This window comes from Musca domestica, unplaced genomic scaffold, assembly GCF_030504385.1.
Source record: "Musca domestica strain aabys unplaced genomic scaffold, Musca_domestica.polishedcontigs.V.1.1 2, whole genome shotgun sequence".
Classification (NCBI taxonomy): domain Eukaryota; kingdom Metazoa; phylum Arthropoda; class Insecta; order Diptera; family Muscidae; genus Musca; species Musca domestica.
This window is the reverse complement of record NW_026712249.1, coordinates 39,268,504-39,284,379: the sequence shown is the minus strand read 5'-3', so window position 1 is coordinate 39,284,379 and position 15,876 is coordinate 39,268,504. Positions and strand designations below refer to the sequence as shown.

Here is a 15,876-nt window from a genome sequence, read left to right as displayed (position 1 = left end):
TAATCTATATGGTTTGCTTGTCTACGATATTTGGCTATATTCGTCAACGAAATCAGCATAAAAAGCCAGAAGTTCGCCTTTGGTGTATTTCGAATATCGCCTGTAAGTAATGTTGGTATTTTTTCACACAAAAGTAGTGGTCCATTCTACCCGCTGTCATAAACTCTAACTTTATGCGAGATTTTGGGTCCTTGGTTTCTATTTGTGACCTTTATGAGGCTGCAAATTCATGAAGATTTTTAGTACTTGGTCCATTTCAACCCCCAATTATATTACGGACATCTTTGAAAACAATAGACCTAGCCCTTCTGGTCCTAACCCTACCCTTGTGAAAATTTTCGTGATGATCGTACGATAATTGCAATCTGTATATAATAACCCCAACCTGTGTTGTAAGGTGAAAAAATATTACAAAATATACACTTCAATATTAAGTCGAATTGAAAAAAAAACCGAATGCGATAAAAAAGATGAAAAAATAAAAAATGTCACAAAATACTACAAAAACTATATTAACACTATTATTGGCATTTTTTATGCGATTTTTTTAGATTTTATACTTTTATGCCAAGAGGGCATTCTGAATTGACAAAAATTGTCAAAATCTTTCCAGCCATTCTTGAGACATAAGCATTCTAGCTAACAGCCCCTTCCTTTGTATATATACATTGTATATATCTCGCTATATATATTCGATATGTTTACTATCGGCATCTAGGTAACGGTCAGAATTTACCTGGTCGTCTATTTGTGATTTCGCCGGGATTAAAAATATTCGCGATTTGATGGAAAATTTTATCTTTATTTAACACAAATGTTATGGTCTATTTCACCCAATAAATATTACCCGATGGCCACCAAAATCGGAAGGCTTCTGCCCACCCCTAAGCTCTAGTCCCATGCTAACTTCCGCTTCGATTCAGAAAATTTCAAAATGAGGAAATTTTTCAGTTTTCGGTCCATTTCAACTAAATATTGTGCAATCATCTGCAAAAGAAATAGGCTTCTATTCTGGCCCTAGCCCCACCTCCATTCTAAATTTCGTGAAGATCGGGCCATAATTGCGACCTGTAGAGTGATAACAAATTACAATGGACAGACGGACGGACATACATAACTAGATCGCCTCAGCTCGGCGAGATAGGAAGATCCATATATACTTTCCTATGTCGGAAACCAATATTTCGAGGTGTTACATAATTTTTGGCCCAACCAAACTTATAATACTCCCAACACATGGTGTTGTAGGGTATAAATATTGGTATGTGCAAAATTTAAAGGAAATCGAACATTTATATCCAATTTTATGTGAAATCATAATTTTCGATAAATTACATATTCATATCAGATTTCTGCTTAGAAGAAATATTTAGATATAGCAAGTTATAAAGAATCGCTGAATTGTGACTCTTTATGGGTTCGCAGATATATATCATCTTTACAACAGATCCTGCATTAGCAAAATTATTTGGATGTGTGAAATTTGAAGAGAGTTGGATGTTTATTTCGCTTTCTTTGAGCGTTTTGTTTTTCAAAATCTTGAACCCTATGTGGGGGCGGTACCAAAAGAAATGGTTCTATCTCTACCATCTTTACCTTGCGTTGACTAAAATATTGAAATGCACCAACTCTGAATGGAATCGGATTTTAATTTCCCGTTTCATGAGCTTCATGGATACTCAAAATGTGGACCCTTTTTGGGGGAGGTACCAGAAGGGGTGGACCGATATAACCCATCTTCACACCAGATCTTGGGTTAAGAAAGGTTTTGTGATGTATGAAATATGAAAAGAATTTGATGCTTATTTTGGATTTTATGATCGCTTTTGTTATTCAAAACCTTGACCCTTTGTGGGGGAGGTACCAGATGGAATAGTCCGATTTCTACCATCTTTATAACAGATCTTGTGTTGATAGAAATATTGAGATGTGCCAAGTCTGAAACGGATGTTAATTTCATGTTTTATTAGCTTCATGACTAATCAATATTTTGACCCTTTGTGGGGGAGGTACCAAAAGGAGTGGATCGATATATTCCATGTTCACATTAGACCTTGGGTTTATAAAAATATTGTGATGTGTGTAATTTGAAGGCAATCAGACACTTACATCACATTTTGTAAGAGTTATAATTATTCAAAATTTCTGCGAACTCGATCTTAGTTTGACAATAATATTACAATGTACAAAGTTTGGATAAAATCGGATACTCCCTTCGAAAGTTATCGTGCGCACCATGCAGCCGGACAGACGGACGGACGAAGATCGTTAGATCGACTCCAAATGTCCTGAAACGGATTTGGTCCAAAGAAACCTAGGGTCTAAAGGCGCTATTTCGATGAAGCACGTTTTGGCCGTATCAAATGATATATGCCCTCTCTTGCCATTTGGCTGAGGGTACAAAAATTGATGTTTAAAATTATACCAATTTTTACTTATTTTCGAAATTTTAACATCAAGTTTTATCCTTTAATGCCCAGACGCTTTTCTTTGCCCAAATTCAAAGACAACTACTTTTAAGAATAGACGTGTTTTTCTGTCATTAAACATTTCGATTTTCCTCCCCAAATGTTTCAATATGGGTTTCTATGTCGACGCAATCCAAGACCGTTTTTAGAATTAAAGCCGCATTAACCATCGAAATGACCGGAAGTAGAAAGCTTCCCATTAAAGACCAAATAAGTCTTAATAAAGCCATAAAGACATTCTATAAAAATAACAAGATAATAACTATCAGATCTTTTTGTCATTTAATTTGCCCATCATGACCATATTATCATTACCTTTCACCTCAAGACAAAAGAAAATATATTAAAATAGTTCCTATCCATGATCCGATACTAATTACATTAAGTCTACTTCCAACCCCATGCTCTTTGTGAGGATTATTTCCTTATTCTCTCTTTCTCGAGTACTTGCCGGCCTGCCTGGCCATTCAATGTAAATTTCTTGTAATTCCGTTGTTGCTGCTTTTGTTTGTAAATCTATGTGTGTCGTAGTGTTTGTTCGGCCATACCATGTAAGTTATCATGCTAAGTAGTTCGGTCGGTATCATGAAAATCCATAGATTATAATGTTCTTACATTACCATGGCCCATTTGATTGATAGGCAAAGTCATCACTGTGACATGGTTAATACGGTTGCAATGGATAAAGTCAACTTGTGGCATCCTGGTGGGGTGGGAGGAAGGGTGATATTTCCAGTGGTTTGGTTGTATGAGAGCCTCAACATTTTAAAGTGTTTAATTTAATTGAAAAATATCGAGGACTAAGGTCGAAGATAGACAGTGGACTTGGTATATGGCCACTAGCTATTGTTTAATATTATGTTATCCTTCTGACTTGATTGTAATCAGATACTTGGAGTTTGTAATGTCATGTAAGTTGAAAAGTTATTCATTTTGAGTGATTTTTACGAGAAAAGATTATTTAATTTTGTACAATATAACGACATTTGAGAAGTTAGATGGAAAAGGAGCAACATGAAGTTGTATGACAAACTGATAGTATCATAAAAATCCTTGCCTGTTTTACAATAATTTAATTTAAAAGACATGTATCTACAATGTTCGAAATTTCATCCAAATGGGAAACTCGCTGAAAATCGATAGAAGTGTAATAGGTCTTCACATATAGGTTCTCATATAGAATGCCATGTACATCTCTTGATGGACTAAAGGACCTGCAACTATTTTTTTTTTTTTTTTTTTTTTTTTTTTTGTCTAATATTTGTTGATAACAATAAAGAGATAGAAAAGCTTCGAATTTGTCCACTCTATTTGGGTTACTTTGCGGTGTAAACTTTAACAAGTAAAAAAACCGGCCGGGCCGAACTTTGATTACCCTCCACCATTTGGAACGAATTTTGCAATTTTCAAAAAAAAAATGCCATTTAAAATTCTGTTAGGGTCTATACGACGACGTGGACCTGCATAGACAACTTTTGTCATAAGCCATTGCAATATTCAAATATAAAACTTGGAAAAAAATCGGTGAATAATGAGAATGCCGAATATAGCAGATACCATTATATGGGGGCTACACCAAAACGTGGACATGCAGACAATTTTCTGTCATAGGCTGTAGTATCCACTACGAACATCAAATATCAAATTTAAAAGAATTCCGGTGAATAATGTCGCTAAAATCAACAAAGTACCGAGTATCGGGAGAAACAGTTATATGGGGGCTATACCAAAACATGGACCTGCGCAGATAATTTTCTGCGATAGGCTGTAGTATTCATTAGCAATTTAAAATATCAAATTTGAACAATTTCGGTGAATAATATCGCTAAAATCAAAATACCAAATATCGGGAGGTACAATTATATGGGGGCTATACGAAGACGTAGACCTTCACAAACAATTTTTTGTCTTAGACTGTAGTATCCATTACGAACTTCAAATGCCATATTTCAAAAAATTCCGGTGAATAAAATCATCAAAAATTCGATGTGGCTCTACTTTCTACTGTTTAGCTCTACTTTCATAATCTGCTGGATTATTTTCAACATTTTTTATACCCTATATCATCATTTGATACGACGAAAACGTGCCTCATCGACATAACGGATTTAGACATTAGGTTTTTTGGACCAAATCTATTTTAGAACATTTGGAGTAGATCTAGCGATGTCCGTCGCTGGTAGGTGTGCACGATAACTCTCGAAGGGAGTATCCGATTTGGTGGAAACTTGGTACATTTTCAATACTATCCTCTAACTTAGATCGAGTTCGAAGATGGACAACATCGGTCCACTCCTTTTTTCAAAGAAAATATTTTACTGCACAAAGATAGAAAGGATAATCCGATTTTGCTTCAACTTTTGCAAATCCTAATATTTGCATCAGTGCTAGATCAGTTGCGAAAATGGACAATATCGGTCCACTCCATCAAGTACCTCCCCCACAAAGGGTCAAAATTTGGAATAATTATAACTCTTATAAAATGTGATGTGAGAGTTCGATTGTCTTCAAATTTCACACATCCCAATTTTTTTATAAACTCAAGATCTGGTGTTGGGATGGAATATATTGGTCCACTCCTTCTGGTATCTCCCCCACAAAAGGTCAAAATTTTGAATACCAATTAAGCCGACAAAACGCGAAATTAACACCCGATTCCATTTAGACTTTGTACATCTGAATATTTCCATCAACATAGGATCTGTTATAAAAACGGTAGAGGTCGGACCATTCCTTCTGGTACCTTCCCTACCAAGGGTCAAAATTTTTAATATCCATGAAGGTCATAAAACGCGAAATAAGCATCAGGTTCTATTTATATTTCACACATCCTATTATTTCTACTAATACAAGATGTGTTCTGAAAATGGGATATATCGGTCGACTCCTTCTGGTACCTCCCCACAAAGGGTCAACATTTTGAATATTCACGAAGTTCGACGCGAAATTAACATCCGATTCCATTCAGACATGGCACATCTCAATATTTCCATCAACACAAGAGCTGTTATAAAAATGGTAGAGATCGGACCATTCCTTCTGGACCTCCTCTACAAAGGGTCAAAATTTTCAATATCTTCTCTTTATATTTCACACATCCCACTATTTCTACTAACACAAGATCTGTTCAGAAAATGGGATATATCGGTCCACTCCTTCTGGTACATCCCCGCAAAGGAGCTCATAAAAAGCGAAATTAACATCCGATTGTATTCCAGACTTTATACATCTCAATATTTCAATCGACTCAAGATATGTGGTAAAGATGGTAGAGATCGATCCATCTCTTCTGGTACCTCCTCCACATAGGGTTCAAGATTTTGAAAAACAAAATGTTCAATGAAAGCGAAATAAGCATCTAACTCTCTTCAAATGTCAAACATACTAACCAAAGATCTGTTGTTAAGATGATATGTATCTGCGAACCCCTTCAGGTACCTCTCCCACAAAGGATCACAGTTTCCAATACTTTTATCTGTCATAGCTTGTCAGCGAAACATGTCAGCGATTCTTTACAACTTGCTACTAAATATTTCTCTCAACCAGAAACCTGAGATGAATATGGAATTTATGATTTCGCATAAAATTGGGATATAAATGTTTGATTTTCTTGTAATTTTGCCAATACCAATATTTTTACCTGTATTAGATGAAGTATAGAAATGGAATACTTGCTCGACTATATTTGTAACTCACACACATTTTTTAAAAATTATCACATATCTTATACAAAGTGAAGAAGGTAACGAAACCTGCTACCTCGCAATATTATATCATATTTATTTAGGTCCGATACGAAATGGACAATATTGACCCACTTTTTCAGAACCAACGCCATAGAGGGTTAACAATTTGATAAATCATAAGAGAAGTCAAAATATATACATGTATATATAAATAATCGAACATTGGCAGGTATACATCTGTTGGCTAAACCGATTGAGATTTTTTAACTTGTTATAATTTTTATAACTTTATGCAGGTGATTTTTAAAAATATATTATGATGAATATATTATCGTAAATTTTTCCAATATTTTTCCCTATTTCAGTCATTTTTTTTAACCAGCTTTTTTAACTTACCCTAGATTTTTGGATGGTTCTTTTTTAATGGATTTTTTTTTTTTTTTTTTGATTAAAATATAATTTTTCAGAAGACCATATTTAATATATTTTAAATGGCTGTTTGATCTTCTACTGATATTTTGTGTAGGGAGCCTTCTTCTTTGAGGACAACATGGTGGTCTTGTCATACAGAACCAAAAAGGAAAACATGCGAGGTATTTATAAAAAAAGGATGATTTCCTCTTTAAGATATTGTTTGTGTTTTGGAAAACCCAGACAATTTTTAATTGAAATATTTATTTAATTTTTTTTGTTTCTAAAGATTTCTCTCAATTATCTCTGAATCCTTTTCAAAATAATTGGTTTTAAATTTAAAAAAATAACAAACAAAAAAATTCCCCGACCGCACTTTCCCCTTCCATTTCATGAGCATACATTGTTCCATCGATTGCAAATCTTTCCATCAGTCCATTTGCCGGACATGTACAAACAACAGCATCTGTAATCACATCGGAACATGATTACAAACATTGCTCTCCGTGCAAAAACTATTAATAATTTACATGGAACGCAAAAAAAATCCTATCCTTTCATCCGAAACATTTTTCACCATAATTCCATTTTGTATTTTATGCAAATTTTCCAATTACACAAAGGTAGCGGTTTAGTGGTTGTGGCAACTATCTCCTGCACTGTACTCTCGTTCTCTCTCTCCTTCTTCGTGTCCCTTTTAAACTCCTGGACTCCTAGTATTGTAAATGGCATGCTTGTCGGTAGAGTGGAGGTCAAAGAGCAATGTGCCAATACCCCCCATCGACATCAACACGTTCGTAACACGTGATGCAATTCACTCGAACGCTGCCAACGTTGTGGTTCAATATGGCCCACAAGTTCTCACGTAGCATTGGCAACTATCGATCTATGTCGAAACAATGGTTTTTCCAATAATATCTACAGCACGTACATTTTAAGTAAATCCATTTGCCTGGCAGTTACACCTTAGTTTGTCATAATAACACTGATGCTTGGCGAGGAGTAGATTATCATCAACACTTGGTTAGTGCAAGGAGTAAGGATATTATTAAGATAAGTGAAAGTTAACACACAAAAAATCAGAATAAAAGTGAACGGTTGTTGATTTGATAATCCTCTAAAGGATACTTAATATCACACAAGTATAACTCAGTAGGTCTTTCAATTTTTTTTTTTCTAAATTCACGCTTTTAGCTCAGTTGGTCCTTAAAAAAATATAATTTTAAAAATCCACGGATGGTACCTCAAAAAATATTCTTTAAAAATCAAAGCTTATGATTCGGATGGTACCTCAAAAAATTTTCTTTAAATATCAAAGCTTATAATTCGGATGGTACCTCAAAAAATATTCTTTAAAAATCAAAGCTTATAATTCGGATGGTACCTCAAAAAATATTCTTTAAATATCAAAGCTTATAATTCGGATGGTACCTCAAAAAATATTCTTTAAAAATCAAAGCTTATAATTCGGATGGTCCCTCAAAAAATATTCTTTAAATATTAAAGCTTATAATTCGGATGGTACCTCACAAAATATTCTTTAAAAATCAAAGCTTTTAATTCGGATCGTACCTCCAAAAATATTCTTTAAAAATCCACGCTTATAATTCGGATGGTACCTCAAAAATATATTTTTTAAAAATCCACGCTTATAATTCGAAACATGCGAACAAAAAATATTTTTTAAAATCCACGCTTATAATTCCGACCATCCGAACAAAAAATATTCTTTAAAAATCCACACTTATAATTCGGATTGTTTGTATTGTTTTAAAATCCACGCTTATAGCTCAGTTGGTCCTTCAGTTATTCCTTCAAAAATTATTGTTTTAAAATCCACGCTTATAGCTCAGTTGGTCTTTCAAATGTTATTGTTTAAAAATCCACGCTTATAGCTCACTTGGTCCTTTAAAAATTATTGTTTTAAAATCCCCGCTTATAGCTCATTTGGTCCTTTAAAAATTGTAGTTTAAAAATCCACGCTTATAGCTCAGTTATTCCTTCAAAAAATATAGTTTAAAAAATCCACACTTATAGCTCAGTTGGTCTTTCAAATGTTATTGTTTAAAAATCCACGCTTATAGCTCAGTTATTCCTTTAAAAATTATTGTTTTAAAATCCACGCTTATAGCTCAGTTATTCCTTCAAAAATTATAGTATAAAAATCCTCGCTTATAGCTCAGTTATTCTTTCAAAAATTATTGTTTTAAAATCCCCGCTTATAGCTCAGTTGGTCCTTTAAAAATTATAGTTTAAAAAATCCACGCTTATAGCTCAGTTGGTCCTTCAAAATTATTGTTTAAAAATCCAAGCTTATAGCTCAGTTGGTCCTTCAAAAATTATAGTTTAAAAATCCACGCTTATAGCTCAGTTATTCCTTCAAAATTATTGTTTTAAAATCCATGCTTATAGCTCAGATGGTCCTTCAAAAATATTTTTTAAAAATCCGCACTTTTAGCTCAGTTCAAAAATTTTTTTTTAATCCACGCTTTTAGCTCAGTTGGTCCTTCAAAAATATTTTTTAAAAATCCACGGATGGTCCTTCAAAAAATATTCTTTAAAAATCCATGCTTATAGTTCAAATGATCCTTCAAAAATTAGTCTTTAAAAATCCACCCTTGGTTGGTTCTTCGAAAAATTAATAAATTTAATATTTTAAAAATCTACGCTTATAGCTCAGTTGGTCCTTCAAAATTATTGTTTAAAAATCCAAGCTTATAGCTCAGTTGGTCCTTCAAAAATTATAGTTTAAAAATCCACGCTTATAGCTCAGTTATTCCTTCAAAATTATTGTTTTAAAATCCATGCTTATAGCTCAGATGGTCCTTCAAAAATATTTTTTTAAAAATCCGCACTTTTAGCTCAGTTCAAAAATTTTTTTTAATCCACGCTTTTAGCTCAGTTGGTCCTTCAAAAATATTTTTTAAAAATCCACGGATGGTCCTTCAAAAAATATTCTTTAAAAATCCATGCTTATAGTTCAAATGATCCTTCAAAAATTAGTCTTTAAAAATCCACCCTTGGTTGGTTCTTCGAAAAATTAATAAATTTAATATTTTAAAAATCTACTGGTCTGATCGAAAAATATTCCAAAAAATAAAATTTTTTTTATTATAAATGTTAAACATTTATTTTATTTTTAATTTTAAAAACAAGCATTCCTTTTTTCTCTCATTTGCTATGTAACTGCATTCTAAACAATTATCCATTTTAAACAATTCTTACTGCACCACCCTCGATTATAGCTTCTCACTCACTCTCTCTCTATCTATCTGCAGGTAGAGAGTATACTATAAACGTTTTACGTAAAACAACAAAAACGTTTAGTACACTGCCTTTGTACATATATATTTTAGCACTAAATACATAAGAGTTTTAACGATTTAGTACAACTTTTTGCCACACAAATAATATGTAAACAATATGTAATGGTCATACAACCCCTATTTCCTGTTACAGTATTGTTATTTGTAACATCAGTGTGGCCACATTGTTTTCCTACTATAACTTCCCCAGTTATGATTGCCACATTATATTTCAATGAATGTGGAATATTAATTAACCCGTTAGGGTTAGATTATTAATATATTTATTTTTCAGATTTTCTCAGACTTTAGTTTTTACTTGGTGGACGACAAAATATAAGTATGATACATATTGGTGCCGGAATTACATAGATAGCGATATGATGTAGAAAACAATATATGATGTATTGATGATTTTTTAAAATATCCGCCAAAAATATATTCTGTAAAGTTTGTATTAAAATCCATTTAATTTGGGTCTATATTTAATATTTGATGCACAATAAACTTCAAATCGGATAAAGATATATATGGAAGCTATATCCAAATCTGAACCGATCTCGATAAAATTTGACAAAGGTATTTCGGAGCTGTATCTGATACATTTGCCTGAATATCGTTGTTATGGAGTCCATATTACAAATTGGATGAACAATATATGTGGGAGATATAACTATATCTGAACCGATTTTCAACAACATATTTGACATATTTGATTTTAACTTGATTCTCACATATTTGACTTAACTCAAATCCCATCCTTTTTGGACTATATTTTGACCGATTATCTCCAATTTCAATAAGGTTGGTCCTAGAGTCAAACAAATAACCAGAGTAAAATTTTATTTTATTTTTTTTTTTTTTTCAAAAAAATACATGGACAGATAGACGGACGTCCATAAATCCTCAAAAGTTTACGAAATACGTTTTCTTCTGCATGCACAAAGAAATGATAGCCTGCACCCCACTGTGGTGTAGAGTATACAAATGCAAATTTGTCCATAAATCCTCAAAAGTTTACGAAATACGTTTTCTTCTGCATGCACAAAGAAATGATAGCCTGCACCCCACTGTGGTGTAGAGTATACAAATGAAAATTTGTTTCCGATTCTATTCAAACTTCACACATATTCACTTCTTCCCCACAAAAATGGTACAAAATTTTAGTCCAGCCCGTCTAGTATTAATCCAAGTATGCCGGTACTCAAATTTAAATTTACCTCCTAATTTTCGGTGTTTAGGCCGAAATTTCCATGAAATTAGCCTTTCTTGGGTTTCGCCTGATTTTCAGCATTTTTGTAAGCTAGATGACATTTTGACGTTTAATTTACTTTAAGAGTGTTTATTTGAAGTATAAGTAATGAACATGACAATTTTAATCAAAACTCCGTGGGTTAACCCAATTATATGTGAACGTACTTTAATTTCATATTCCGGGTCATCAGTTATTTGACATATAATTAAAGAAATCTAAATAACGAGATTGAAATAATGCAATTTCGTTAATTATTTTCATCTACTTTTCATTCAAAAAAAAAATGTTTTTTCCAAATACCAAGCTCATAATTTTCCATTTTAATTTTTCATATATATTCAAGTATAATTATTGTTGCTGGTTTTTATAACTACATACTATTCCTTAAAGTCTTTCAATATCATTCCACCCTTCCCCTTTATATAATTATAAATCTCATAAAGAACCCCAACGCAAACAACAAACTTCTAGCGGGTTAATGTTTATAAAATACCCACAATCCAATCTTATAATTCCCTCATAAAACTCAACAAATGGGCAACACTACAAATCTTAAGTGCTACCACATTTTATACTAAAACATAATAATATAGCGGTCATGCGCCGTTACATTTTTGCAAATATATACTAAATTTTCACCACAAAGTTTTGGTTTCCATTGCACAGCACAAACGTAACGAAGTGTTATATCCGTGTCCGAAGATTTCAAGCAGAAACAATGAAAAATTCAATAAAATAATTGCAAATCCCTAAAGAAATCCAAGGGGATCTGGCATCATTGCCACCACCGTTTCTTTTTTGTGTATTTGTGCAAGCAAATCAGTTGGTAAAGTGGCGCTGAGTGTCTGCTGCATAAAACAAGAACAAGAATAACAACAAGAAGAAGCAAAGCAGTCGCAGTAGCAGCAGCAGCCGCAGTAGTTCCGAGTTACTTTTTTATCGGCTTCTTCTCGTACTCTGGCTCTGAAGTATTTCTCTAGTTTTTCGTTCGCTCGTTGGTGTACTAATAAAATATCGATTGATTCTGTGTGGATTGTGGTGTGGAAAAACAAAATTTGAGACTTTTTGCAAACGCCTTGCAAGGACTGATATAATATAAAGGGCGTTTATGGCAGAAAACACCTTGCGTCATCGAAAATACAATTAAAAGTTGCAGAAAATCAATTCTCACACACAAAAATTACACGAGCAAAAAAATATACAATGTCAATGTAATAGAGAAGAAAAATAAAAATATCTGTCGTTGTTGTTGTCGTCGTCGCCGCAGTCGTTGTTGTCCCCACTAATCTGCTGAGGCAATATAGCGTTGAAAGGAGGTGAAGCAGATACCAACCAACTTACCAAAAAACAAACACCAACAAAATGAGTTCCCATCCTTCCCGTCGCGACTTCTATACGGTTGAAGTGGGTGACACCAATTTTACAATACTCACCCGTTACCAGAATCTACGGCCCATTGGTTCCGGAGCGCAGGGAATTGTTTGTGCTGCCTATGACACTGTGACCGAACAGAATGTTGCCATAAAAAAGTTGTCTCGTCCATTCCAAAATGTAACACATACCAAAAGAGCTTATCGCGAGTTTAAGCTCATGAAATTAGTAAATCATAAGAATATCATTGGATTACTTAATGCATTTACGCCCCAGCGCAGCTTGGAAGAGTTCCAAGATGTCTATCTGGTCATGGAGCTGATGGATGCGAATCTGTGTCAGGTCATTCAAATGGATTTGGATCATGACCGTATGTCCTATCTGCTGTATCAAATGCTGTGCGGCATCAAGCATTTGCATTCGGCCGGTATCATACACAGGGATCTGAAGCCGTCAAACATTGTCGTCAAGGCAGATTGTACATTGAAGATATTGGATTTTGGTTTGGCAAGAACAGCGGGCACAACATTCATGATGACCCCATATGTTGTGACGCGCTACTATCGTGCACCCGAAGTCATTTTGGGCATGGGCTACAAAGAGAATGTCGATATATGGTCTGTTGGCTGCATCATGGGCGAGATGATACGTGGTGGTGTCTTGTTCCCCGGTACCGATCACATTGATCAGTGGAATAAGATCATTGAGCAGCTGGGTACACCATCGACCAGTTTTATGCAGCGTTTGCAACCAACTGTGCGCAACTATGTCGAGAACAGGCCACGATATTCAGGATATTCATTTGACCGTCTATTTCCGGATGTATTGTTTCCTAGCGACAACAATGAACAGAGTCGACGAAAGGCAGCTGAGGCCCGTGATTTGCTAAGCAAGATGTTGGTAATTGATCCGGAGCAACGTATATCGGTGGAGAAGGCTTTGCTACACAGCTACATTCATGTTTGGTATGACAATGAGGAGGTGAATGCCCCAGCACCCGAACCCTATGATCACAGCGTCGATGAGAGGGAACACAATGTTGAGCAATGGAAGGAACTGATCTATGAAGAAGTCATGGACTACGAGGCCCATACAAGTAATAATACCAATGCTGGTTCCAATAATACCCGGTAGAAATATTAATTATAATAAACAAAATAAGAATAAAAAACAAAACAACCACAATAATAATAATAATAAACAAAATAATAATTACAATATCTCATTCAATTTAATTCAAAAAAGCTTTTAATATACGATAATGTATATAAAATATTAAATAACTAATAAAAATAAATAAAACAAAATATCATCGTAACCCGAAGTAAGGTACGTGATTTAGTAAAGCCCCTTAAACAAAAAGAAAAAACACCAACAACACGCATTTTCATTTCGGCACTTTATCGTGATGGTTGGCTGGTTGGTTGGTGGTAGTGTTCGAAAGGAAGAAGGTCGTTCGGCGGTCGCTCGGTCGTTTGTTTATTTGATGGAAAGGTGGTTGGTTGTGTGTTTGGGCGGTGTGAGTGTGTGTGCCTCAGGTGTAGTTAGTGGGGTCCTGGGATGAAAGAGGTTGGAGGATAAAATTAAATTTCTTAAATTAAAAACTATTTTGTATTTTTAGTAAAGGAGAGTAAAATATTGTTACAAAAAGGGAAAAGACCGCATACAAGGTTTTAAAATGGACAATTTACTAGAACATTGTTATAATGAAATTTGTATCTCGGCTCACATACCCCCTAACACTTCCTGCCGGCCTGCCTGCCCACACAATGTATGCTGCTGTTTCATTTGTCAAGGTTTTCTAAACAACACCTTACCGTACTGTGTTACTTTATTTTCGTTTCGTTTGCATTGCAGAATGTGCTGTGCTAAAGCTATTTACCAAAACAAATGTATACCACCATTTCATGCCCCCTCTTTTTCATTTCTCACCCTCATTTCGGGGTGGTTTGTTATGTGAACACTTTTTTTTAGAAAAAACCCCAATAGCATTGTTAGTTAAAAGTGTTGTTGGTAAGGAAGCTGGCACTTGTGTGCCAATGTAATTTCCGAAAAAAAGTTTTAATGACCATTGTAGTTGGGGAAATGTTGTTAACGTTGAAAAAGCTCTGCTGCTTTTGCAGCGAATTATTTTAAGAAGTGATATGGCATAGCAATGGTGTTTAATCGATGATTTGCCGGTTACCAGATAAAATCGTTTATTAATTGAAAGCAGAAAAATCGGAAATATCATCAAATTTTAGAATAAGTTTAGATTTGTTCGAATTGGTCATCTTTGGCAAGAAATAGGGCCTTCAAAGGGCCAATGAAACTGTCACACACTGTCTGAATGTTGCTCTGCTGTATTTTGGCCCATTCCAGGGGAAGCGCTTGCTTGAGGTGATCGACACTTTGTTATTTTTTAGTGCCAACCTTTCTTTCCCAATTCCTCCAGACACAATTGCCCAACGGATTGGTATCCGGAGATTTTGGTGGCCATTGTGCGCTGGAAATGAAGCGAGGAACATCATTTTGTAACCATTCTTGGGTGGCGTGTGCTAAGTGCGGTGGTACTGAGTTCTGTTGGAATGTCCAAAGTCTGCGGCCAAAATGTTTGCGTGCCCAAGGCTTGAATGCACCCTCCAAAATATTTTCGCGATAATATTCGGTGTTTATTCTGGTGCCACGGTAGATTAATATTTACGTTTTCTCATCGGAGAAAACCAAGTTCGGCAGTTCACCACTTTGAGTCCATTTTCTTTCTGTTGCGGTGTAAGTTCTTACACTTTTTGGAATTTCATTGGCTTTACCCCGAGCTCATTTTTCAATATTTGCCGAATGGAATATTGCGATATGTTCAGCTCACGTTCCACTGCGACGCGGCTTTTTGAACCATGTGATGTTGCTGTTTTCTTCCGTCCACTTCCTTGACGTCGTGCTACGCTACCAGTATCAAAGTAACGAGCGATGGTACCAGACACAAAAGATTTATTCACATTAAAATGCTGGAGTGCTCTAACGATAGCCACTTCTGGTTTTCCAGCTAAATATAATAGAAATATTACTATGTGCTAGATTTAAAATGCATCGATCGTTTTCAAAATGTAGACATTTTTGGGGAAGGTACTACTAGAAGTAGTGGATATTCCATACCCTCTACGAAGAAAAAATATGCTTATACAATTTTGAATTTTGTGGAGGAGGTCCCTTCTTTTAACTCCTCCTGAGTTTGATAAAAAAATATTGCGGATATTGCATTGGAGAATTATGCCGCGCCTCAGCCGGCGGTAATATAAGAAATATTTATAATTAGGAGGCTAATATGGTCCATTTTGCACCGGTACTACAATGATATTTTCGTTATTAATACAGTATATATAGTGTTTTATTTGGTATTTTTT

The 15,876-nt window shown here is 34.6% G+C and overlaps 1 protein-coding gene across 1 annotated transcript; it reads left to right on the top strand.

Annotated features, from left to right (window-relative positions):
• The first annotated feature begins 11,771 nt into the window (after positions 1–11,771).
• Positions 11,772–13,672, top strand: LOC101900990 (stress-activated protein kinase JNK). Its single transcript, XM_005191342.4, has one exon. It carries the CDS (start codon positions 12,488–12,490, stop codon positions 13,628–13,630), a length of 1,143 nt encoding a protein of 380 aa, XP_005191399.1. The 5' UTR covers positions 11,772–12,487; the 3' UTR covers positions 13,631–13,672.
• Positions 13,673–15,876: the final 2,204 nt, after the last annotated feature.